General features: G+C 44.3%; 1 protein-coding gene across 2 annotated transcripts; it reads left to right on the forward strand.

Moving 5' to 3' along the window:
- Nucleotides 1-24: 24 nt before the first annotated feature.
- On the forward strand, nucleotides 25-22727 carry FRS3 (fibroblast growth factor receptor substrate 3). Of its 2 annotated transcripts, XM_083445785.1 has the most exons (8): nucleotides 25-322; nucleotides 4801-4894; nucleotides 7516-7652; nucleotides 8036-8124; nucleotides 8985-9171; nucleotides 13076-13237; nucleotides 14239-14396; nucleotides 15727-22727. In XM_083445785.1, the coding sequence occupies exons 4-8, from the start codon at nucleotides 8059-8061 to the stop codon at nucleotides 16666-16668; spliced, it is 1515 nt and encodes a 504-aa protein (XP_083301911.1). In that variant the 5' UTR covers nucleotides 25-322; nucleotides 4801-4894; nucleotides 7516-7652; nucleotides 8036-8058; the 3' UTR covers nucleotides 16669-22727. The 2 variants fall into 2 exon arrangements, with proteins under 2 accessions (XP_083301911.1, XP_083301912.1); XM_083445786.1 differs by lacking the exon at nucleotides 4801-4894.
- The last annotated feature ends 2354 nt before the right edge of the window (nucleotides 22728-25081 follow it).

The raw sequence follows: 25081 nt of genomic DNA on the forward strand, positions 1-25081 counted from the left end.
TGCCCCGCAGCGGGGGGGGGGGGGAGAAAGGGAGGGAAATGGCGTCAAAAGCATCCAGGAAGTCCCGTCATTAGACCATGAAATCATCACTCTACTTTCCCCCCCTTTTTACAAAGTCTACGCTGGTGGGCGCTTTCCCTCGCCTGCCCGGCTTGCCTTGGGCCCGGGTCCTCCTGCCGGCGAGTGACGCTCTAGGCTGCGTCCGTCCGCTCGCTGCTCCCAGCGTCCCCGGCCGGAGCTGGACTTGGGGAGAAGGGGCGGCGGCGGCCACTCTGCTCCCCCCGCTGCTGACGGCTCCCTCCGCGCCTGGACAACGCCGCAGGTACGGAATAATCTCCCCTCTCTGCCCCCGGCCAGCCTGCGCGGTATCCCTAGGCCAGGCTCTCGGCCAGGTCCCGGGTCACCCCCTCCCCTCCCCAGGACAGCAAGCCTCCCCCCCGCACCTGCCGTATCTCCTCCACAGCCCAGTATTTATTCCCATTATTCATTACTATTATTACCCTCCTTTTCAAGTCGTGGCCCCCTCCCCCCCATATATGGGCACCTCGCACGCCTGTTTTCCTCGTGTGCTCCCTTGCAGCCTCTCAGGGGTCGCCTCCCCCCAATAATCTCCCTCCTCCCTTCACCATCTATCTCCCAGGGTTTGCATCCTTTTTCATGGTTTCTCTTCACCTCTCAGCCATTGCACTATTATTGCCAAGCAAATAACAGTCAAGCAATCACCGTTCCCTCGCATGCAAGTGATGAATCACTGTAGTCGGTGTGCTACCCTGTAACTCACTCTCTGTGACGCTGCTCTCACCCTGCGTCCCTGTTTGTGTGAACGCGTCTGGAGGGTTTTTCCTGCTTTCCCGGACTAAACACTGAAGGCAGTTGCTGGAGCCCTTTTTTTTTGCATAGCAGGAGTACATTTTCCCAGTCCTGCCCAGCAGAAGGGTGGCACTTAGGATGTTCTGCATCTTTCTTCCTTGTCAATCGCCTTGGCTTGCTTTGGCTTTTTATATTTCTTTTCACTCATCTCTTGTGTATTGCTGCCTTTTTCACAAATGCTTTATCGTCGGATGTCAGGTCCGACATTGGATGCTGAGCCAGATCCTTGGGTTAGCGGTGCTTTCGTTGACTGGCAGTTGCTCTCTAGGATTTGGAACTAGTTAAGCATGCTAATTTTTCAATGTTTATCAAGAAGCAAGTCCTTTTAAGACATCACAAAGTTTGCATACAGCTGCTCCATGTATAGTGGGAAGGGAAGCTAACCTGTGATGGTTCAGGAGCTCTGAAGAAGCAGAAAAGAATAAAAGGGTTTCCAAAAAAGGTATGGCTCACCATGAAATCCTATACATAGCTACATACTCTTAGTGAATTCAATGGGACTTACTCCTAGGTAGGTTTATATTGGATTGCAGTTTCAGACATGTTTTGGATTGGAATGATACAAGTGGTACCATTTTCCATTTATATCTATATTGCTAAATATATTGGCACTTTTGGGAAACTTGCCTTGATAACTGTGATGAGTGCATTACAGGTGCTAAGTAGTGCAAAGGCCATTGGCTAAAAGCAATAAATATGACTGACAGTCATATCCTAGGCTCAGAATAATTTATGCAAATTAGTCAGATTTCAGGGGTCAGTCTTCCAAATGATTTCTATTTTTTGTCAAGGGTTTTGGTGGCATAAAGCAGGAAGGGAGGGGAACCAAGACTGGGCGGCAGTAGAATTGGGGTGCAGGTAAAGTATCCAGAGAGTTGTCCAGGGCCCAGAAACTCTGTTACTCTGATAAGCAGAAACTTCACATATTATTATTTTAATGGGCAAAACTAGATTTGAATGGTATAAAAATAAGCCACTTGTACATTGCTGAAAACCATTGACTTGGAACCAACTGGAGTTCTCTGTGAGGTGGTTTTAAAAAATAGAGTTGTGTATCTTTCAGCCATGGCTTTAATGGGAATGCAGTTCTGATTTATAACATCTGCAAATTGAAACTGTACATGTAAAGCTACCCTTAGTGTCCAGTAGATACAACCAACATAGTTTCCAAATTTTCCTTGGAGCCATGAGGGTTTTACACAAAGCTACTGCTGTGATTCTCAGCTCCAATTTTTGCAGTAGCTAACCATTAAATCATCAAATTGTAATGTTGGGAGGGACCCTGAGGGTTATCTTGTCCAACCTCCTGCAATGCAGGAATCTCAACTAAAGCATCCACAACAGATGACCATCCAACCTTTTAAAAATGTCCAAAGAAGGAGAGCCCACCACCTTCCGAGAGACTCCGTTCCACTGTCGAACAGCTCTTACAATCAGAAAGTTCTTCCTGATGTTTAGTCAGAATCTCCTTTCTTGTAACTTCAATCCATTGGTTTGGGTCCTACGCTCCAGAACAGGAGAAAACAAGCTTCCTTCATATTCCATGTGACAGCCCTTTACCAATTCTGTAATCTTACAAACCCAGAGAATATGGAAGAACCCTGAGTATATCCTTCGCTTGTGGTCTGCTTGAGAGCCATATAATTATTTGAAATTATCATTAGTTCAGTGCTAGTGAACTCTACCTACTTTCACTTTTTGCAAATGCAACCAGTGAAACAAGAAAAGGTGGTTCAGTTAGCTATTCAGGTGTCAAAAGCAAATGTGATGTCATGACATCAGTGTTTGTTTGTATATAGGCTGTTGGGATCTTCAGTTGATAGAGGGAGCAGTTGTCGCAGGGTAGGAAAGGTGAATATTGAAAGATGTACTCAGGAACATGAAATTGAAATAGGTAGCAAATAAAACACTTAATTTCACTACCATAGATCAACTGACTTTAAGGTGTATTTTACATCATTTGTTTTCTGAAAAGGACTCATATATATATTCCAGACAGATTGTCTGTCAAAAAAGAAATTATTCTCCCACTGGGGGGGTGGGAAGTGTCCCCCCCCCGAAGTTCCTGGGGAGCATTTTGAGATGGGATGGCTCCTCCCATCTTGCAAACCATGGCTAAGGAAACTTGGTTTTTGTTAGTGCATTGTAGCATGGAACCATGGTTAATGCCAGGAAGGAAATAAGGAAATTGTTTGCAGGAAACAAATGTTAATTATCTACAAGACTGAAGTGTTTGAAGACAGTTTTAAACTGTGTCTTAAAATGAGCAAGGGACGCGGGTGGCGCTGTGGGTAAAACCTCAGTGCCTAGGGCTTGCCGATTGTATGGTCGGAGGTTCGAATCCCTGCGGCGGGGTGAGCTCCCGTCTTTCGGTCCCAGCTCCTGCCCACCTAGCAGTTCGACAGCACTCCTAAGTGCAAGTAGATAAATAGGTTCCGCTTTATAGCGGGAAGGTAAACGGCGTTTCCGTGTGCTGCGCTGGTGCTGGCTCGCCAGAGCAGCTTCGTCATGCTGGCCACGTGACCCGGAAGTGTCTCCGGACAGCGCTGGCCCCCGGCCTCTTAAGTGAGATAGGCGCACAACCCTAGAGTCGGACACGACTGGCCCGTACGGGCAGGGGTACCTTTACCTTTTTAAAATGAGCAAGGAACTTTGTTGGGTGCTAGACACATAACTGATGCATACAAGTTCCGTAATACAAATTTATGTTTGAATATACTACTACTTTGACTGATGAGACCTGCTTGTGTTGCTGCCAGGTCCCCTCTCATTACTCCACTGGGCAGTTGACAGCCTTTTAATCCTAAATATAAATTGGGAACTTTGAAATACAGCAGAACCTCTGTTTTCGAACATCTCGGCTGCTGAACGCTTCGGAAGCTGAACGCCGAAAACCCAGAAGTGAATGCTTCCGTTTTCAAGCACGCCTTGGAAGTTGAATGGCTTCTGTGGCATGTTTCTCATTTTTTCCCCATTCACTTTGCCGACAGCTCTTTATTCCTCGGTTTTCGAACATTTCAGAAGTCGAACGGTCTTCTGGAATGGATTACTTTCGAAAACCGAGGTTCCACGGTATATAGATTGCCCAGCATTTACACACCTGAGTGCTTAGTGCGGATCACTGTCTGTTTAGTTTCCTGTACGTTGTTTGCCTTCAGGTATGATGCTCTATATTAGAAATTTGATTTACTTTTTACAGGAATATGCATTACAGATTTACATTCTTTAGGACTGGTAGATCATTAATGTTCTTTAGGTTAAGACCAGCTTTTCATTTTGATCCTGGCTGTACACACACACACACACACACACACACTGTGAAAGCCTATTATACTTTAAATTTCATTTTAATTTTCACTCAAAACCTACTTGATATGCTTTGTATGTTGTTGTGTTAAGATAATTTTACAGCAGGCTTTATGTCTGAGGTAAGTTACCATATATTAATTAACATGATGACAGAGAAAAGGGAAATGTATCATTATGAAGGCACTTCCTGTTGCATAGGTTGAGCTCTGTTAGGATGCAATGGTAACTCTTTCCTGTTCAGATGCCGTGGGAAATAGCTGCCAGCAGAACAAATTTAAAGTAGCAATCACCTGTAAATATTTTGTGTGGAAGCAACTTAGAGGTTTAAATAAAAAGTAACATTTTGATACCGTTTATCAGCTTTCAGTTGTGATGCCACATCCCTTGATGTTTTTAGCGATGAATCGGCTAATTTTTTTTCCAAAAGAGTTGATAATGTTTCACTTGAAATTCATTAGCATGTCACAACCCTACTTTTCCTCCTCACATGCTAGGTTGAGACTGGTGCGCTTTGTACATGATGCCGCTGTGAAAATATTCTGAGTCATGTTCAGGGTATAACCTGAAGAACTTCTCTGTAAGATACAGTAGTGATGTTTGTTGTATATTAATTGGTTACAGAATGTTTGGCACTTCATGCCTGTGCAAAGGAAATATAATTTACAGCCAAGCTGGAGGCAGCAGGAAAAACAGCCAACAAAAACATGGAAGACAGGTGAGCTTCCAGAGGATGGAAAAAGGCAGGCACCATTCCTGATGATAAACCAAGACACTAGAGGCTTTTTAGTTTGATTTTCATCTTATTTTTTTTAATTAATCATTTTACTGAGAGCAGGAGGAGTTTTCAGTCATGGCCAGGAAGTGGAGCAAATCACTGAAGGAATTTCTGGAATCCAGAGCATAAGGAAATTCTAAAACCCTGGTCGATAAAAATGATCTTATGATCCTCTTTAGACCTCAGGTGTGTTGTAATTTCTTGAATGACTAAGTTGGCTTGTCTACATTTTCTCACTTTTACTAATTTGCTTTGCTGAAATCCCATTGCTCGTTTATTAAAAATTACCCACCATATTCCACACTAGTCTGTGTGTATTTCTTACTTCTCAGTTCTAATTGGCTTATGGCTTTCAAACTTTCTGCCTGGTTGAAATGCTTCCCACATCAACTTCTCTGCCAAGGAACACCTGCACAGGATTTTGGGAAGCTTTGTGAGAGGGACAAACTCAGTTCATAAGGGACACTGGAGAAGACTATTAGACCTCAAGGTTGCCTCATGAACTGTGCGTGTGCCCTTAAAGACACCCAGCATTTTCCTGGGGCAGCACATTACAAGGGGAAATCAGTAGTAATGGGAAGGAAGTTTTTCTGTCACTACTGGTCTTTTCCATTGCAAGAACTCCTGATACACTTCTTAGGAACCTCCGGTGTCCCCCAAAACATGTTTGAAAAACCACTGCTTTGTGCGAAGGTCATTCAAAAGTATGTGTTATCTGAGCTTTAGACCATCTACTAACTTATTTTATACAAATACTGGGCCAAGATTATGTGTGTATACCCCATATTTTAAATGAACGATACACAAATGATCTGGGTGGTGTTAACCCATCTGAGTAAAGGCTATTGCCTATAAGGATTAAAAAGTTAAAGGGACACCTGACCGTTAGGTCCAGTCGTGGATGACTCTGGGGTTGCGGTGCTCATCTTGCTTTACTGGCCAAGGGAGCCGGCGTACAGCTTCCGGGTCATGTGGCCAGCATGACAAAGCCGCTTCTGGCGAACCAGACCAGCACACGGAAATGCCGTTTACCTTTCAGCCGGAGTGGTACCTATTTATCTACTTGCACTTTGATATGCTTTCGAACTGCTAGGTTGGCAGGAGCAGGGACCGAACAACAGGAGATCACCCTGTCGCGGGGATTACTTCTGCAATAACTACTTGATATATGGGTGTGGGCCAACCTCTATGGAAGGTGTTCAGCTGCAGCTTGGCTGCCTGAGACATGTAAATGAAGGAAGCCACAACTTAAGATGTATTAGCACAATTCTGTATATGTCTACTCAGAAGTCCCATTGAGTTCAGTGGGGCTTACTCCCATGTCAGTGAGTATAGGATTGCATTCTAAATTGCCTAAATATGAGGCAATCATATTTTCAGGGTTGAGTGCATTTTAAAGTAGCAATTGAAAATTTCACTTTTATCAAGTATCCGTGTCCAAATGGATACAAGAAAAATGTATTTTATATTATTTATAGTCTCTAAATTAAAGTTAGATCTCCTTTAATCAGTCCGATATGGTCCAATAGTAGTTTTATTCAAAACACTGATTTGTCAGAAGAGGAAGAGAAATACTAATTGCAAAAAAACCAGCTGACATTATGCTGTAAATCGTTGTACTCAACTATGTTGAGAATGCTATCCAAATAAAAATGCATGTGAAAAATAGCACTAGCTTTTAGCCCCAACCCCCAGTCATAACCCAGACAGTTAAAACTAAAATAGACAATCCTTAGGGCACAAAGGTTTAGTCACTGGAAGGGCACCCCAAGAGCCGTAGGTTTTTGTGGATAGTCCTATCTGTGGCCAGAGAGAGGTCTGCCCTTGGAAGTTCCCTTCCAGCCTTCACAAAAAGGACCACTGCCAATGCCTTTTATTGACAGTGGAGAAGGCATGGACAGTTTTTTCTTTGGGGGGGGGGGATCAAAGGATGCTGACGGATCCAAAACCATTCTGGTACCCCTGAGGAGCTGGGGAAGAATGCCAGCCCTGGCATTGGCATATATATTTCTCTCTCCTCCGACCACCCAGCTTCTACCCTGACTGGTGTGAGACCAGTAAAACTCTGCACAGACCTGCCCTCATTGAATTGCTTTGTCTGTAACTATTAGAAGCCAAAGTGATGCCTCAAATGCACTTGTACAGAGAACAAGGTGTCTGCTCCTAAATGGCATCTGAACGTATGAACAAACCCTGCCTGATAGAACAAAATGGAGCACAACATCATTTCACTCTGGATTCCTGGGTCATTTTCCAAAGGCAATTTCTTTTCTTGCTTTTATGCAAAGGGTTATAGTGAGAAACTGAATTAAGGCTAGAACATAGTAAAGGTGAAAGTGATACTGTTGCCAATCCAAGCGTTCATTTTAGGGTGAATTGCTATCCATCATATTCTGATAGATGAACTTTTAAAAGTGATGACAAACCTTACTGATACAGTTTTACTTTACAGTAAATAATAGGCAACCCTTAAAAATTGTGATAACAAATAATGCAAATTCTGAATGCGGCATTCTTTTAAATATTCTTTCTGTTTCTCTTGATTCCGTTCTCTGTATCAGGTGAAGGATGGCACAGTTCCTCTGAAGCTGTAGGCAACGTCTTGACATCCTGGTTACCATGACACCCAGTAGAGGACTGTGGGGGGAAAGTGGGAATTCCTCCCCTCCCCTTAAATGCTACTAATGGCCATGGCTGGGTAAGGATTAAGCAAGGCATTAAGATTCCAGAGCTTTATTTCCTCATTTATGTTTCATCTCTGAAATCCTACCCTAAGGTTTGACAGTACTATCCTCATGGAATAATTCTAAATATAGAAAGCAATTAAATTGTCCCCAAATGGTTGTGCCATTGTTTTGGTCTTTTCCTTAGCGTGGATGGAATACGAACATTCCTCAATTTGAAAATAATCACACTTGCGAAACACAAATTCCCTTGCAGCCACTCGGTGATGCTGCTCATATGGAGTGACATTAATTCTGAAATGTTTCCAAGGTTTGGCAGAAGGGAGGTGGCTTGTGTTTTGCTTTTCTTCAAGCTGTGTTTGGAGGGCTGGCAAATCTTTTTCTCCTTCCATTCTAGGATTTGCCCAGTGTGCTGACATCATGGGGAGTTGCTGTAGCTGCCCATGCAGAGACAGTGTTCCAGATCACCACCCCACCAAGTTTAAGGTAACATGCATATTCATCCTATTCAAAGTGTTCTACCACTAGAATTATTCAAAGTTAGTTAAGGCACACAAAACTTCATGCCGTCAAGGTGTTAAAGTAGTTAAGAGCAGCCATTTCTACAGAGGAGACAATTGAAACCCTTCTGTAGTTTTGCATTGCTACCCCTTGAGTTTGGAAAGGTTCCTGTTCTCTGTGTGTTTTATTTGGTAGTAGTGCAGAGGTCATGCCATTCAGCTTCCCAGTTAAGTTGCCTCTTAGTAGATAATAAAAAGCAAGGAAAGCTATCTTGGTCCATAAGAAAAATACACCCCAACTCACATTTGGCTTACTATCTAGCCTGATGAAGAGTTATGAAGAATCTGAAAGCTTGCTTGCTGTTTTGTGACATTTTAGTTGAACCTCACTCTGGCTCTTGAAATTACTTATGAGATCAGTCACTTTAATGGCTCATTCCACTCAGTAGTTTTAGTTATTAGGCCAGTGTTGGGTAGTAAGTCTTGGGTTAGCTTGTAATAGGGATATAGCTTGAGTACAAGTATAGCCATTAATAGAGGCAGGAGTCTCTTGGGGTATAGAATAACAACTCTTGTGCCTAAAATCTTGTTGTGGACTGGGCTAGCAGCCTCCAGGTACATTGGACTGACTGGTATATTTCCCTGACAGCAAAGTCATCCCAAAAGAATTCCACCATTCTACAAGAGCCAAAGTAATTGTATCAAGGAGATATTGTTGGGACTGTGTTTTGCTATGCAGACACAACCCGTTTGAATATTGTTTTATATGGTATTTGTTCTGCCCACTAAGGTGCTATTTGGCATAATGCCTGGAGCTCCTGACGACAGGTTTTGGTGTTTCTGCAGGTGACAAATGTTGACGATGAGGGCAACGAGCTGGGCTCGGGGATTATGGAGTTGACACAGAGGGAGCTTGTTTTGCACACACACAAACGTGATGCTGTTCGGTGGCCATACCTCTGCTTGCGACGCTATGGCTATGACTCCAACCTCTTCTCCTTTGAGAGTGGGCGCCGCTGCCTGACTGGACAGGGTATGTGCATTTCTCAGCAGGGACAGTGGCTTCAAAATGTTCTTGCTACAGAAGGCTAGGCAGTTGGGATAACAGCGAATTTCTCTCCTCATGGCATGCTGTAAATCTGATCCTTGTGCAGAAACCATTCTCTCCTCCTGTAATATACAGGGCAAATTTTCAGTACCACCTTCTGCGAAATGTTGATTATGATCATTTGTGGATACAGTGAGACTCGGGACTTTGGGATCTGTGCTTTGCTAAACTGTGAGGTCGCTCAGATCGTTCAGTTACTGGCATTCTGATAGCAGTTATACCACTTTTAAAATATGTCTGATAATTGGATATTTTTAAATTTTAAATTTACTATTAAATGGATAATAGCGAGACAGTCAGTTAAGTTTTAATATAATTGAAAGCTGACACCGTATCATAAGAAGATCAATTCTGCCCTGCTGGGTCATATCAAAGGTCCATCTCTAGTCTCCATAGGCGCCCAGCCAATATTTTTGTAGTAATAGAAATTAGAAGGGAAAATGGTCACTAGCAGAGCACATAACCCCTGCTGCAATATCCCTTGATATTCCTTGAGAACCACATGCAAGGGTCTCTTAAGATATGCTTTAGATACATGACCAATCCAAACCAAGTTCTCCTGAGTAGCCATGATTGGCAAGTGCTATTGAAACCATGGTTTGAACCTCTGTTTTAACTAAGGAAACGACTTGTTTTTGTGGTTTGTGTTAATGCACATGCTATATCAGGGCCATCTTTAGCATATGTGGTGTCGGGGTGCAAAGATCCGCCCAGTGTCCCCAAATTACCATATTTCCCCGTGTATTAGATGAGGTCGTCCTATACACGGATAGTGTGTGGTTGGCGGGCGCATCTGGTTGGTGGGCGCACAACTCTCTCCCATGGCGCTGTGGGAGGAAAGCGTTTCCTGCAGAGGCTTGGGAGGGAATCTGTGCACCCACCAGCCATCTGGCGCCCCCCAGAATTCGACACCGGGGTGCCCTGCACCCCTTGCACCCCTGGGTAAAGACGGCCCTGTGCAATATGATACTATGGGCTATGTGGGGGAAGGGCAGGGATGATGGTAGACTGGGGTGGATCGTGCTGTGGTTACTCTGGCTTTCTCCCAGCTTGCAAACCATGGTTTGTTCAGGTGCCAACTTCGGTTTGTGCCAGCAATTTGTGTCTGCATTACCCAATACATAATGATAAATCACAAAAAATGTTCAAAGTGCTGTAGTTAGAAAGCCAGGTTTCATATTCACAGGCTGTAGGCCCTGCTGTTTCCTTGGACCTCTCTACACAAGTGTGTGCTTTTGGACTTATTTGCATTTCCCTTCTTTTCTTTATTCCCCTTCAAGTTTTGTTTTTTTTAAACTACAAAAACAACAACAATAATTTTTTCTTTTCTTTGCACGATCCTTGCCTTTATGCTGGGAACAATAAGGCAGAAACAGAGTAGGAGTTATTTGGGTTTTGTTTTTTCGAAAACCGAGAACATATTCCTTCAGAATAGCAGCTGTTGTTGCCATGCTCTTGTCCTGGTTGCTATGGTTTTTTTGTGCGTGTTTGTGCGTGCCGATGTCCGATTGGTTAACTCAGTATAGTCAGACAATTGATAGAAATATTTATGGGGGAAGGGGAGGTGTTGGCAGTTTGATATACCATAAAAATGGGGGTCCCTCCCATTCGTGTACCCATTTCAGTTCATGCTGGTCAATAAGAAGTCAATGAGAATGATCTGGTGGAAAGGATATAACTCCAAAACTGAGCTGGCAAATGAAATGGAAAATGGCATGTTTTGCTGTTCACGCCTTACCTCTGCTATTACAGGCTTACCGTGCCCAGCACAAGCCTTATTTTGCTACTTCTTCACTCGTTCTCTCTTTGTCACCTTTTGTCTCCCTCTTTTTAACTGGGATATAGAAAGGGGCAGGATGAGTGGATAAGAGAAGGGATGGAATTGTTGAGAAAAAATATATTTCAATTTTTCATCAAAACTGTTTTGGAAGACATCCACCACCCTAACATTATAATAAAATGCCTCATTTAGGCCAACAGTTCTGGATTGTGCTCTGATAGCGAAGAGAATTCTCGCTTTCTGTGGCAGAGGAATGTGTTTAAACAGGTTCAGTGTATTCTTCACTGTCAGAATAGTGTAACAAGCTGGTCAGACCATGACTTTCCCTCCCCACCTTTTTCTGTCTGTCTCTGTAGCTGTAAATAGCTGCCTGCAGAGAAAAATGTACAGCATTCAAGGAGCTTCAACGACAAAAACCAGCCTTGTCTCTCATATGAAGTGTTCTTTCTTCGTCTTGCAAATAGTGTGCTTGCAGATTTTCAGAAGGCTGTGCTCTGGTGGCCTCAGCATGCAAACATCAGGCTGGTGACAAGGAGCAGGACTATTTCAATGCCTCTGGAACTCTCTCCTCAAGGACATTGGTCTGCAGTAATGGACAACACAGAGGGGGCATGCCATTTACCCTACCTTCCTCCATCTGAGTCGCTGCTGGGATGAAAATGGGGAGGGGCAAAGTGGCTGCAAGGTTGGTGTGGTGCAAATCCAGTGCTCCTGCTGACTTGTTTGCACCACTCCAACCTCATTGCCACCTTGCGCCTCCTTTTCTCTGTCCCCCAATATGCAGCAGCAATTTGGCTGGAGGGAGGTAAGGTAGATGATGCAGCTCCACTGTGCTGTCCACTACTACCTACCTGGCCTCCTTGAATTTACTCTTTAGGCAAGTGCACAGTGGAATCATAACTATTTTTAAAGGACTTTGGTTAATTTTAATGTTGCTAGTTTTCTTTTCTTGGATTAGTCAATGGTATTTGATTTTAATTTTTATGTGTTTTTATTATATAGAGACACTATTCTAAACAACTTTTATATTATTTATGTGATGACAACATATAAATATATTCATAAATAAATAAGATTTTAATTGATTTACAGGTACATTATAGCAGGGGTGTGCTGATGTCAAATTTCTCAGATCTACTTTGCTTTTTTCTAAAACCATAAGATCTCCCATCTAGAGCCGGTAGCAAAAGACACATTATTAGAACAACATGCCTCTGATCACATTCTGAGTGTAAGGATCTTCTATCACACCAGAACTAAACTGAGCACCTTTTAACATAAAAGTCAAATCCTGGTTCTCTTTCTTCATTTCAGCTGCCTAATTTAGGTTGGGAATCAGAAACCTGTTTTGATCTACTGTAGATCACCCCAAAATCTACCAGTACATCCTGATCTACCTTCTGCCTGCATGGTGTAGTGGTTAAGAGCGGTAGACTTGTAATCTGCTGAACTGGGTTCGCGTCTCCGCTCCTCCACATGCAGCTGCTGGGTGACCTTGGGCCAGTCGCACTTCTCTGAAGTCTCTCAGCCCCACTCACCTCACAGAGTGTTTGTTGTGGGGGAGGAAGGGAAAGGCGAATGGTAGCCACTTTGAGACTCCTTAGGGTAGTGATAAAACGGGATATCAAATCCAAACTCCTCCTTCTCCTTCTTTATATTGCTTTTTTATGCTGTAAGATATCTAGGCGGCCTAGCTTCAGGCCCAAGGATAGGGTTATATATTTAAGTAAGTAAATATATTTACTTAATAGCCATGCTATGGCATGCCCTAATGGCTCTTCTAAGACAAGATGCCTTTTCAATCTCAGGTGTTTCGATTTTAATTTGCAGTTTAATCCAGGTGACTCTATCCATTTGGTTCCTACGATTCTTTTATTAATTCCTATTAAATCGGTTCCCCCACCACCAACCCTGCCTAACTCTTAGCACTGGCATACGTGCCAGTAAATTTCATTGCATTATGTAAGTATCTTCCGTGTGGAGACCCAGACTGCATGGCATTAAAACAAATCTTCCTCTTTTCTCCAACACTCTTGATAATTTGCCTAGGAATTTTTGCATTCAAGTGCTCAAGAGCAGAGGAGATTTTCAACTTGCTGCAGGAACTGATGCAGTGTAACAGCATCAATGTGGTGGAAGAGCCTGTTGTCATCACAAGGAACAGTCATGCTGCTGAACTGGAACTGCCCCGGACACCCCAGACACCCAATAGTAAGGTCATCTCTCAATTTGTCAGACAGGGGAGTGGGGATGTAGAGTTGTGTACTAGCTTTATGGCATCAACCACAGTTTGTTCCAGTGAGCAGGGAGGTGGAATATTTGTATGAGGCCAAACTGGCTTTTTCAAGCCTTCCAGTAGGGCCTGTGAAAGGCCCAAGAGTGTCCCTGCCTTTTGTACAATCCCCAGGGGATTTGGCATGATCAGTGTTTGGTTGGAGCTCAGCCGTTCCACTGTAAAGAGCTTATAGCTGAGGCCAGAAGGCCAGTATACCAGAAGCTAGTCTTCTGGTGAGCATTGCTGCAATGCTAGCTACCATATACTGGGAAGGTGAAGCAGTGAAGAGTATGCCATGGTGCAGGTGCACTAGCGGAGCCAATCCAATTCTCTCATTATTTTGCTTGCACAATGCCAACATGCTTCCCCCTCTCCCTTTCCCTCTTGGTAAGCAGCAATAACACACCTGCCAGGAAGCTAGCTTTGCAACTCTGCCCTACCAGGCAAGCTGTTTCTGCAGTCTACTTCTCCAGTGTAGCCCTAGCACTTGTGCCCATGTGTCCCGTATGGTATGCTTACTGTAATGTCTTAAGTTTTGTGCTCCCTTGTTTCCAAGGCAACTGTTTAAAACAGCAGTTGTCAGATCGTGTTTTGAACTTCACTGCAATTTCCGTCAGAATCCATCCAAGCTACTGTAGAAAGCTTGCCTGGAATCTTTAGATTCTTGATGTCTGTATTGGGTTGAGAAAGAAAGTTTTGTTCTGTGCTTGGATTTGGCTTAGGAATTTCTACATCTCTACGTTTTGCCACAGGCAGCCATATGGTTTGGTTTATAAGCAATATCCTTACAGTGGAGACCATCACTGATCGATCTACTTCTGCTAGCCTTTTGCTTGTTTTTATTTTGCAAATGTGTACAGGATATTCTCTAAGGCTAGTTTGGAAGCTCTGCTAGATGTGCTCATGCTCTAAGGCTGATCTCCTCATCTTTCTCCAGCTCTCGGATATACAGTTCCAGGGTTTCCCAACGGATTCCACAGCTTCCCTGTGGAGGCCCCATCCTGCCCTGCCGCCAGACATGCCTCCATGAGCAGCCTAAGGCATTCCTCAGTTGGCGAGGACTCCACACATGCCCTCATTGTCCCTGATGAGCAAGTAAGTTCTCCTTATGGTCAAGGTGGTTGGAGGCCCTGGTGCAATTCCGAAAATAGGGCCCACCTGCCCCCGCAAAAGGAATGCAAGGAATAAGGTAGCTCAAAATAAGTCATGTGGTATTTTAAAAACTAATGCATTTATTACGGCAAAAGCTTTCGCAGACTAAAAAAATAACTTGTGGAGTTTCTCAGCTCTCAGCAAAACCCAAACTTTTTTTTTTTTGCCAAGCTTGATAAACAAAAAGAAAATACTCTGAACACGTGCAGTCTCACATTTTAAGTGCACTAAACACATCATTGTTTTTGCCTTGAGCCAGTCATCAATTCTCAGCCTTACCTATATCACATAGCTGTTATGAAGATATAGAAGGTGGCAAAAGGAGACACTGTACTTGTATCACAGGCATCAAACTTTGGTTCCTTTCAACCAGAGTGATTTATCTTTATACTATAACCGGCTGTATTTTTTCTGCCTCCCTGCCTGACTATTTCATGATGAGTCCTACCCGGATTCATTTGTAAATTGTGAATTCATTAATTCTGTGTTCACAATGAATAGTGCAAGGTGAATGAAAATACAAAGAAAAATAGAAGTTAAATCAAGGATTTAAAAAATAATAATGAGAATTTTGATTAGTTGAGCTGTGTGATGAAAACGAAAATGAACAACCCTTTCTGCTTTGTGGGAACTAAATCTAAGCCTTTGTAGTCATTTATGTATAAGCTAGTACGATCCTAGGCATATTTACTCAGAAGTAAGCCTTGCCGTGTTAAACAGGGCTAATTCCATAATAAGTGTATTTAGGATTGCAACTTTCTAATCAAGTTTACCTTCACTTTTGAAGGTAGTCATTTTAAGCTTAGTACGTGGTAAGTTGCTTCAGGGAGGTCTCATGCCACCTAATGGCAGAGATAGGGAACTTGTGGCCCTGCAGATGTGGTTGGACTACAACTGCCACTATTGATCAGGCGGGCTGGGACTGATGGGAGTTGGAGCCAACATCATCTAGAGCAGCCTTTCTCAACCTGTGGGTCCCCAAATGTTGTTGAACTACAACCCCCATCACCCCTAGCTAGCAAGGGCAGAGCTCGGGAATGATGGGAGTTGTAGTCCAACAACATCTGGGGGCCCACAGGTTGAGAACCACAGGCTACAGGTTCTCAATCTCTGCTTTATGCTTACTTTGCCTCTCAGACCCATTACTGCAAGTCCCTCCTCTTCTGAAAGCAGACTCTCCTCCAGCCATGTCAACACCTCCAGGTGCATGTATAGGTTTGCTGGCAGTTGTTCTCCTCTTTGCCACCTCCTCATCCATCTTCTCTCCTTGCAGTCCCACACCTATGTGAACACAACCAGCGGTGAGGAGGAGATGAGGGGCCGCCACTGCATGCACTCCTTGCCTGAAGTCCACCCTCCTGTTTCCCATCCCAGCCATAACTGCTCGCTAGAGGACCGGAACCCCCAGGTTTACTTACAGCCAGGGGAGGTGAAGTTCATGTTGGGTCCTGCCCCTGGGTACAGGCACATGATGAAATGCGACGGCTTCTGCCGGCCCCACTGGGAGTGCGCAGGGCATATGTGCACCCCCAACAACAACAACAACGAGTGCAAAGACGAATGCCTCACCCCCAAGTACGTGTACGAGAACATCAACGACCTCCTGCCGTCCCGAGGTGCCTTGCTTCGCCGGGGCACCAGGCGCTTGAAAATTGCCCGTGAGGATCTGAACCCCCCCGGCTGCTCTCACCGCCGGGCCACCCTGCTGCACTACGAGAACCTGCCTTCGCTGCCGCCCGTGTGGGAGTGCCAGCCGCTAAGGCAGGACCGGGAGGAGGAGGAGGACTCTGGCGATGCAATGACGCCTTCCCCTAACGGTTACCCGGAACTCGAGGAAGACGACCCTTTGCAAAACTACATGAACTCGGAAAGCGCTGTGCTGCAGGGGGGCTTGCGCAGGGGGGGCTGCTTGCAGCGGCGCCGCAGCTGCACGCCCAACGTCTTCAATTTTGACTTCCGCCGGCCCTGCTCAGAACAGCCGAGGCAGCTCAACTACATCCAGGTGGAACTGGAGGACGACCCCCACAAAGGGTGCCGGAGCACCCCGGTCCCCTGTGCCTCACGTTCTGCCGCCCACCCAGCCCGCAGGACGGATTCCTATGCGGTCATTGACCTCAAAAAGACAGCAGCCATGTCCAGCCTGCAGAGGGCGCTGCCTCGGGACGACGGGACTTCCAGGAAAACGCGGCATAACAGCACTGACCTGCCCCTCTAGGAGGAACGGCCGACCTGAGCACCGCATTGTGGCTTCACACCGGCTCTTCAACTAATCACCGCATCATTGCCATTTCCCCATTGCTCCTCCTGTTTCCCAGTGCGACTCACTGGGATGGCTCCATCAAGCTAACTTGAGAAATGTAGCCTATTTGTGCCTCTTCCCAGCCCCCCCATTTCTCCTGCCGTGTAGTTCTTGAAGTCTTGCCAAGTGTTTGAAAACTTGACTTGTTTGATAGCAGGGAGGGGGGGGGAGCATTAGTGATCAGTGCTACTTGTTCTCCCCTCCCCTGCCCCTTTATATAGGAATCATGTTTGGAAAGCCTCCCCGTTTTCATCAGATCCTCTTGAGGATCCTGCTGACAGAATGTGGGGTTTTTATGTAAAGCAAAGGAATATTTGTGGAGGAAGAAACACCTCCCAAAACAGGTAGGGCATGAGGGCTAGAAAGTTTATACCTTTTTATTTTTGAACGAATGCAGAAATATATTTATTTTTTAAATCCATGTTAATTTTATTTATTCATTTATTTATTTTTCCGGGAGGTGGGGGTCTCCCTTTTATTTATTTACTTATTTATTTAATTTATTTATTTATGTATGTCAAGAGTTGAAGTGCCAAGTAAATATAGAGTATAATGACTTTGTAGTTCATTCCTCTTTTGTGACAGTGGGGACGGGGGAGGTCATGTGAGGAGGATTGCACCCCCCCCCTGTGCCAATTGAAGGCCAAATAGTGGCAGTAAGGAAGGAAGGGATTTAGTTTAGCGGACTAGCACGGCTCCTCTGCAGAAGTTTGGAAATGAACGCAAGGATGGTCCTAGCACCATGTACTTACAAAGTTGGCTCCACATGCCGACAAATCTGATCTCGTAGCTCAAGTTCCTTTCTTCTTATTGGGTGTAATACACATCTCTCCACCGTTGCAGCAAAAAAGAACCGTGGGACTGTAAATTGCCAACCCCTAACAAAGCCCTGGGACGCGGGTGGCATTGTGGGTTAAACCACTGAGCCTAGAACTTGCCAATCAGAAGGTCGGCGGTTCGAATCCCCGCGACGGAGTGAGCTCCCGTTGCTCGGTCCCAGCTCCTGCCAACCTAGCAGTTTGAAAGCACGTCAAAGTGCAAGTAGATAAATAGGTACCGCTCCGGCGGGAAGGTAAATGGCATTTAAGTGCGCTGCTCTGGTTCGCCAGAAGCGGCTTAGTCATGCTGGCCACATGACCCGGAAGCTGTACGCCGGCTCCCTTGGCCAATAAAGCGAGATGAGCGCTGCAATCCCAGAGTCAGTCACGACTGGACCTAATGGTCAGGGGTCCCCTTTACCTTTTACTGACAAAGCCCCTAACAAACTTTTCAACACTGCCTTGCTAGTAGCTCTGCAGAAACTTCCCAAAAGCCAGCCTTCTTATAGTAGTGCTAGGGAGGGATGTGGATTTAGATGCAGCTCACTGTTTTGCTGGTGTCCTTTGGAACTTCTCTCCCTCCACCTCACCTGATTGTGCCCATCTCTCAATTCCAGCAGCCTTACTGACCCCCTCACACTGCTTCTTTGAATACTTTGGTGGATCCCAGCCCACCTTTTGTGGATAATCGGAGTCTAAATAGAGCTTTTTGCATAACTTTATTGACAAGCACGGCTTTGTTTCACTGTGACTGCCAGGGCTGGTTTAGACTAAAAATAACCGTACAGTAGGGAATGTGATTGTGGCCATTTCTTTTTGCTGCTGCAGTTCTTCTCCCAGAGGTGGCTTTTCCGGAGATAACTGCAGCGCCTTACAGTCCTGAGAAGCTGTTCAGCTTTATGGACTTTGTGCCCCTGAAGCCATTGGAAAAGCTCAGTATGTCTGAAGCCACTGGGAAAGTTCAGTAAGCCAAACAAGAAGGTATTTTAGAACTTCTGGAAGCTGCTTCATGGGTACTTTTTCTTAACTACTGGATTGCAGACCACTATTCTGAGTTGTTTCTTTTTTGTCAGTCACCATATTTTCATATTCAGAGGGAAGGGCCCTTAGCTCAGTGGTAGAGCTCATCCCTTTCAAAGTATCAGTCTGTGGCATCTTCAGGTCGGGCTGAGAAAGGTTTTGAGAGCCGATACTGGCAAGTCCGAGCCAGATAGACTGATGGTCTGATGGTATACAGCTGTTTCCCATGCTCTTATATCCTACAGCTTCCATGTGGGAGGCTGTGTGAAAAGCTTATAAATTTAGGCCTGTGCACACACTACTGTTTCCTCTGGCTCCAGTGCACTCCATGTGGCGTTAGCCACATTGCACATGCATCCTGTGCTTTCCCAAGAAATGCCTCTGTTTGATGTGTTTCTCCTCAAATCAGCTTCCACCCAATTTGGTTTAAGCTGAGATGTGCACAGTTCAGACAGCCGTTGCGCATGCGCAGAAGACAGCACGTGCGCAGATGACTGCTTCCTGGAATAGTAGTCCAGAGGGGTTGCAGGCATGGGGAAAAACAAATCAAGCACCACACATTGGGTGATGGCACTCCTGCCGCTGCTCTGGTGTGTACAGGAAGTGTAAAGGCAACTTGAAATGCAGCAGGGGAAAGCCACCTTGCTGTGTCTTAAGCTGCTCCTGCGTACGGACCCTCTTGCTCCATACAAGCTATTGTTCCCCTGCTCACTCCCCTTCGAGCATCTTGTCTTTCCCACCTCTGTGTGAATACAGCCAGTGAAAATGTTTGTCAGTCAGTGTACTGGGATTCGAGACTGATTCTAATATCGCAGCTGCCACGTGAGAGGTCACCTTGGAAGGCTTGCATGGGGCGGCTGCTCCACATGGCTTCAGCAGGGCAGATGACCGCAGTGGTGATGCCAAATCTTCAGGATTCCCCCCTTGTTGCATCCATTGTGGTCTCGTGGACCACAGTTTAAGAACCACAGGTGTAGGGGGAAGGGGATCCCACAATTAAGGTGGACTGTCTAGTCAAGAAGCTGCTTGGATTTATCATAAAGATAACAATGGAACGCAGAGATGGATGTGCTAAATTTTAGAGCCCGAACCGAGATTTCTTTCTGGTGACAAGAGTAAAACAGCATGAAGAAGAGTTGCAAATAAGTTTTCTTTTTTTTCCTAAAAACATTTCAGTGCAAAGTTTGTTTTTCAGGCAAAGGGCCATCAGTAGCCATTCTTCTTACCTCATTTTGTACTGTTTCACTATTGAATATAGCATGAGAAAGTGAACAAGCAACCAAAGTGAGATCTGTGAGTTTTGTTGTTGGGGGAAGACTAGGTACATGCTCTGCATGCCCTTTCAATAGTCTTTCTTCTTACCTTATTTTGTACGAGGTTTTTTTGTTTTTAAAATAAAGTTGTGGGGGAATCTGATTACCTCTAGCATCATTAAAGCAGGTGTAACTTTTAGTATTCATTGCCCTATAGAGACAGACTGAATCAGTTGCAGCGAAACAAGCAGAGGGCTGCCACCTAGTGTTGTCTTTCAGAAGTGTATGTCCCTTTGTCATCAACTCTTCCCATAGTCTGCCTGTTAATTTTTTTGTAGATCTACAAGCACTCTTTGCACAGCCACTGACCCAATGGAATGTGGTGCTCTTCCAATCTTTTTGACCAGAAGTGCTGGGGTGCCACTTTTTCCCTTGACAAAAACTCATTAATAGGTCCATGATGGGCACAAATTCAACAGGTGCAGCTTTCCCCGTTATAGAGATGAGTGATGGAGAAAGCTACACATCTGGGATAGCTGCCTGCTGTAGACCTATTTGGGACAGACTTTCCTCCATCACAAAAAAGAGGCTGGGGTGGAGGAAGGATGATAATTTTAAAGAGAGTCTAAAATTGATCTTATAAATATTGATATTATAAAAATGGATCTTAAATAATTGTAATTTTCCCAGCCACATGTGGGACCTTTCTACTCTTCCTCATAAGCCTGGAGCTTTTAATGAAAACTCATGGATAATCTATTTAATATAAATAAGGAAAACGAAAGTCCAAGGTGCTTCAGTTCAGCCCTTGATCAACTTCCACAGCATGAAACCAGATACATTTGGTTCTAGTAGTAGGCCTCATCAAGTCCAGCTTATGACAAGAAAATATTTTCTTTGTTTCCTAATCATTTTTGTGTTGGTTTTCATGCAGTGGGTTGTCTTTGACCTTTTGATTTGCACATACTTGCCTTGCTTTTAAACAGCCATTGACAAAATGTGGCTCAAGGGTGCAAGTGGAGCTTATTTTCTCTCATTTGTTACATGTGCCATGCTAGCCTTAATTAATAAAGCAAATGGAAGAAAAAGGCCTTTTTTTCTTTTGTAAACCAGCTGCTGTGCTGCCCCATCTCTGGATATAAGGTGCTCAGCATCCCAAGTGGATATCTACCTGCTTTTAAAGCTCTATCTGGTGCTATGAGAAAGACAATTAAGTTCAACACAATGCTTTGGTCAACCACCAAGGCAATGTCCTGTTCTGGCCTAACTTGGATCGCCACGTTCCCCTCACCCTGCAGGAAACCCCATGCTTTTAGCAACAGTGTGTTAGGCAATCTCCCTCCCCATAGTATAGCTTTTCTTTGCATGGCCAATGTAGAAAGCTGTCATTATTTGTTGCCTCCCACACAACTGGTAAATGCACTGAGTCTCCCTGTGTCGGGTGGGATGAGTGGGGAGGGAAAGTAAAATGGCAACCTTAGACTACCTATGGGTTTATGACTTCTGTGATCTCATCCCCATGTTAGTCTGTATAGTCTGCATCAACTTTGTCTCATAGTGGGGAAACAATAATCTGTATCCTAAGGGGATCTCCCAGCTTGCTGTTTTTCAAAATTTTCTTAGCCTTTTAGCTTCCGGAACATCTTAAGATGTTTATCCCCAAATCCTTTGGGTAGTAAAAATCAGCATTTAAAAGAGGAGCCTTAGTAGGTAAGTTTGCTTACCATTACAATGTCCACACCATTTCTCATGAGGCTGGAGCAGAAACTACAAGTTGTGAAGCTGAGTAATGGCGGTACCTACTCACTTCCTAGAGGTATTATGAAGATTAACTGGTGTTTACAAAGGGTTTGAGTGACATAAGTGCCAAGCAAGAATCGTTACGACTGAAGTTAGTTTGTATGTCAAATGTAATCTCTGGTTGGTTGTGACTTTAGTTTTGCAGCCAGTGTGAAAGGGCTGTCCACATACCTCTTAATTCCCAATATACTTGCCATTGCTCCATAATGAGTGTATCTGTACTGTTGCGTGGGGAGTCATCTTGTCCTTTGTGGAAGAAAGGGTGACTATTCTTTATTTGCATTCGTAACTTTTCTTAACATTTGCCCCCAACTATTTTGCTTATATTTTCGCATGGCTTGTTGACACTTTCTTTAATTGCTGGATTGCATAAAAGCAGATTGGCACTGTCTTTTTAACAGCTGTGCCAATGACACAAGGTGCCATTTTCTCTCATTCTAGTGGCAAGACAACCTGCATCTGCTAGTATTTTTGCTGATGTGCAGGCAGTAAAGGTGAAGGTGTTCTGTTTCCTAGGGATTGTGGCCACCTCATCACGGTGTCCTCTCAGGAACTTTAACCTCTGAACTTCTGTGAAAATGTGCTAAATTCCTACAGCTACTTTAGGAGAAAGAATCTAAACAACTAGCTAAGGAAGTTACGAGATTGGCATATGCGAGCCAGTGACTAGGATGAGTGAGGGGATAGATTAGGGAGGAATCTGGTTACGTAAAGGGGATACCATTTCCTCTGCAAGTGATTCATTTTGAAAAGCTCAGCTTTAGCTAGGCAGATCTCAAGCTTTTACCCTGTGCAGTTTTCTTCATAGTTAACTAGTACTGATGTCTTTGCTGACTATCTGATGTGGCAGGAAAGCAAAGGCACTTGGGGATGCCCAGCTGCTCTGGCCACAAAAGCTGCTCTGTGGTTTCTTTCTTCACTGGTCCCTGCTGTGTATCCTCCGTTCATTCTCTCTTTGTATCTCATCCGATCGTATCCTTCAAAGCAAATAGCATTAGCAGTGCCATGTGATTGAGGAGCGCTCGTGTCTTATTTTAATGTGCACTACGAATGTATCCAAAATAAATGAAATCTGATTACTATCTTTTGGAAGGCGTGGCTTGTTTTGATTTGTGAACAAATCATGAGTCAAGATCATTTTGGCTGTGACAAAATCTCCCTTCTTTACCTGCAGTCCCCGACTTTCCACAAAACTTCTACATAATCTCCATCCTTACTCTGGGTATGATGTCACGTGAACTCTCTCAGATCTTATAGTTGACATTCATCTTAAACCTGTTCTTGTGTAGAGCTTGACCCTATTCAGAAAGATAGTGGCTCAGTCAAGCTCCAAATGGTTTTTCACCGTGATGCAACTGCAGAAATCCACTATGCATTTGAGAAAACAGCAAAGCTGTCCTCAGTCACCAACAGCAGCACTATATACTGTGTGTCAGAATTCAGGGTGTGCCTTTGGGTGTATGTACTTAGCTATGCTTAAAGGATGGAGGGTTTTGACATGGGGCAATCAAGGAATTGGTCACCAATTCCAAGGTAGAGACAGCATGCCAGAAGTGGTACAGAATTTGGCATCCTGTAAGAAAATTGGGGTGAAAATAGGTACACCCTCAAATTCAGAGTCTCATTCTTGAATTGCACCATGTTTGGGTCAGCATGGCTCATGGCATCATCAATAAAGTCCCGAAACTACTTGCAAGGGTTGAGGTTCACTGACAAATGTGCCAGTTTCTAAGAGCCTAAAACAATCTGCACCAGGGAAAAACTCAGGATTTGAGTTTTTCACTTTTTCAGAGCTATGGAAAACCACATCCTCCACGTGAAGTTTCAGTCATTGGCTTTAAGAATTATCCTGGATCTCTACCATGCATTCTCTCCCACTGCATTTTCTGGAAAATGGGGGTGGGGGGATATGGAGATGGCCCTATGGAATGCCTACTTCTCATGACTTAATCCAACCAAGACAATTTTGTTGTTTATTAAATTTATTCCTGCCCTTCCTCCCAAATGAGCCCAATTCATTACAAGCTGGAATGATTTAAAATATTTGGTTTGGACATGTGGAACCCTGATTCAAATCTCTCTGCTCAGCCATGAAACTCACTCACATGGCCTACAGTAACTGCAATGTAGATTAAATTCTTGGCTGGTTGAGTCTAGAACAACCATAGGATGTCACAGAACGATGAAGACTTATTAATGCTTTTGGGCACCCAAACACAAACACAATGATCCCCAGCCTCAGGAAGACATGCCATTGTGTAGAGTCAGGTCATTATGAATTGTTCCATCTCAGGATGTGTCTGAAGATGAAAGTTAGGATACCTGTGTAGGAGGTTGGGTGGGATTGATTGGCTGGATGCTACATGCAGCTGCATTTCTGCTCATTTTAGTAGAAAAGGGTGGTATGCTGTTCAATGCAGGGTGGCCAGCTTTCCTACTGTTGTACTGGAAATCTTGCAAATGGAATCAGATCAGACTACATACAGTTTGCACACACATTTTAAAATGCCTTTTCTAGAGAGCTCCTGTGCATTACGAACTGCAGTTAGGACCCACTTCAATTTATCATTCTAATGCCTATCAAAAGAGCCCCGTTCCCGTCACAATCTTATCCAAGATGGAAAGCAAATCCTATTTCACCTGAGTAAGGACAGCCAGAAGCAGCCTTGCTGGTTACCAGATAAGCAGCAACAATTGCTCACCCGGTACCATTCACCTCAACCAGGATCTGGCAGGATCCGCACCACGTGGAAAATTTAGTGCCCTCTGCAGATTTAATTATAAAGAGGGCAATGATAAACAGCCATTCACTTAAGGTGAGCCTTATCACACCTGATATGCATTTGCCAAAGCCATTTTTCCTGGAACCTCACCTCTTTTCCACCCCCTTAGTATTTTTTTTTTTTTTTTGCCGCACACATAACGCTGAATGTGCACAAGTTAAATTCATGAAAGTTTGGGGCTTACTGTATTTCAGTTCAGCCAAGCTGGTCGAAGCTACCTCCTAAGGAGAGCTCTGGAAAAACCCACAAACCTGACTGTACAATCTATTTAAAAGTGTGTAAACACACACAATAAAGGAGAACAAAAGCATTTCCATACTTTAAAAAATGCATCTTCAATAAAAGTCATGAAACTCGATGTTTTATTGCAGCAAACTATTGTTGCTTCAGAAAGAAATGTTCATGTAACATTTGATCTGGTATGTCTCTGCAGAGCCACAGCACTTCCTCCCTCCATCATCTTGAACAGTGGTCAGCAACCTTTTTCAGCTGTGGCCCGGTCCACCGTCCCTCAGACCATGTGGTGGGCTGGACTATTTTTTTTTTTGGGGGGGGGAATGAACAAATTCCTATGCCCCACAAATAACCCAGAGATGCATTTTAAATAAAAGCACACATTCTACTCATGTAAAAACACCAGTCAGGTCCCACAAAT

Source organism: Podarcis tiliguerta (genome assembly GCF_965153285.1).
Source record: "Podarcis tiliguerta genome assembly, chromosome: 6".
NCBI lineage: Eukaryota > Metazoa > Chordata > Lepidosauria > Squamata > Lacertidae > Podarcis > Podarcis tiliguerta.

Excerpts from the sequence above, each read along its gene's own strand:
- FRS3 (XM_083445785.1), top strand. The coding sequence starts at position 8,059 with ATGGGGAGTTGCTGTAGCTGCCCATGCAGAGACAGTGTTCCAGATCAC. Across the intron at positions 8,125-8,984 it reads ACCACCCCACCAAGTTTAAG|GTGACAAATGTTGACGATGA; the intron begins GTAACATGCATA and ends GTGTTTCTGCAG. Across the intron at positions 9,172-13,075 it reads CCGCTGCCTGACTGGACAGG|GAATTTTTGCATTCAAGTGC; the intron begins GTATGTGCATTT and ends TAATTTGCCTAG.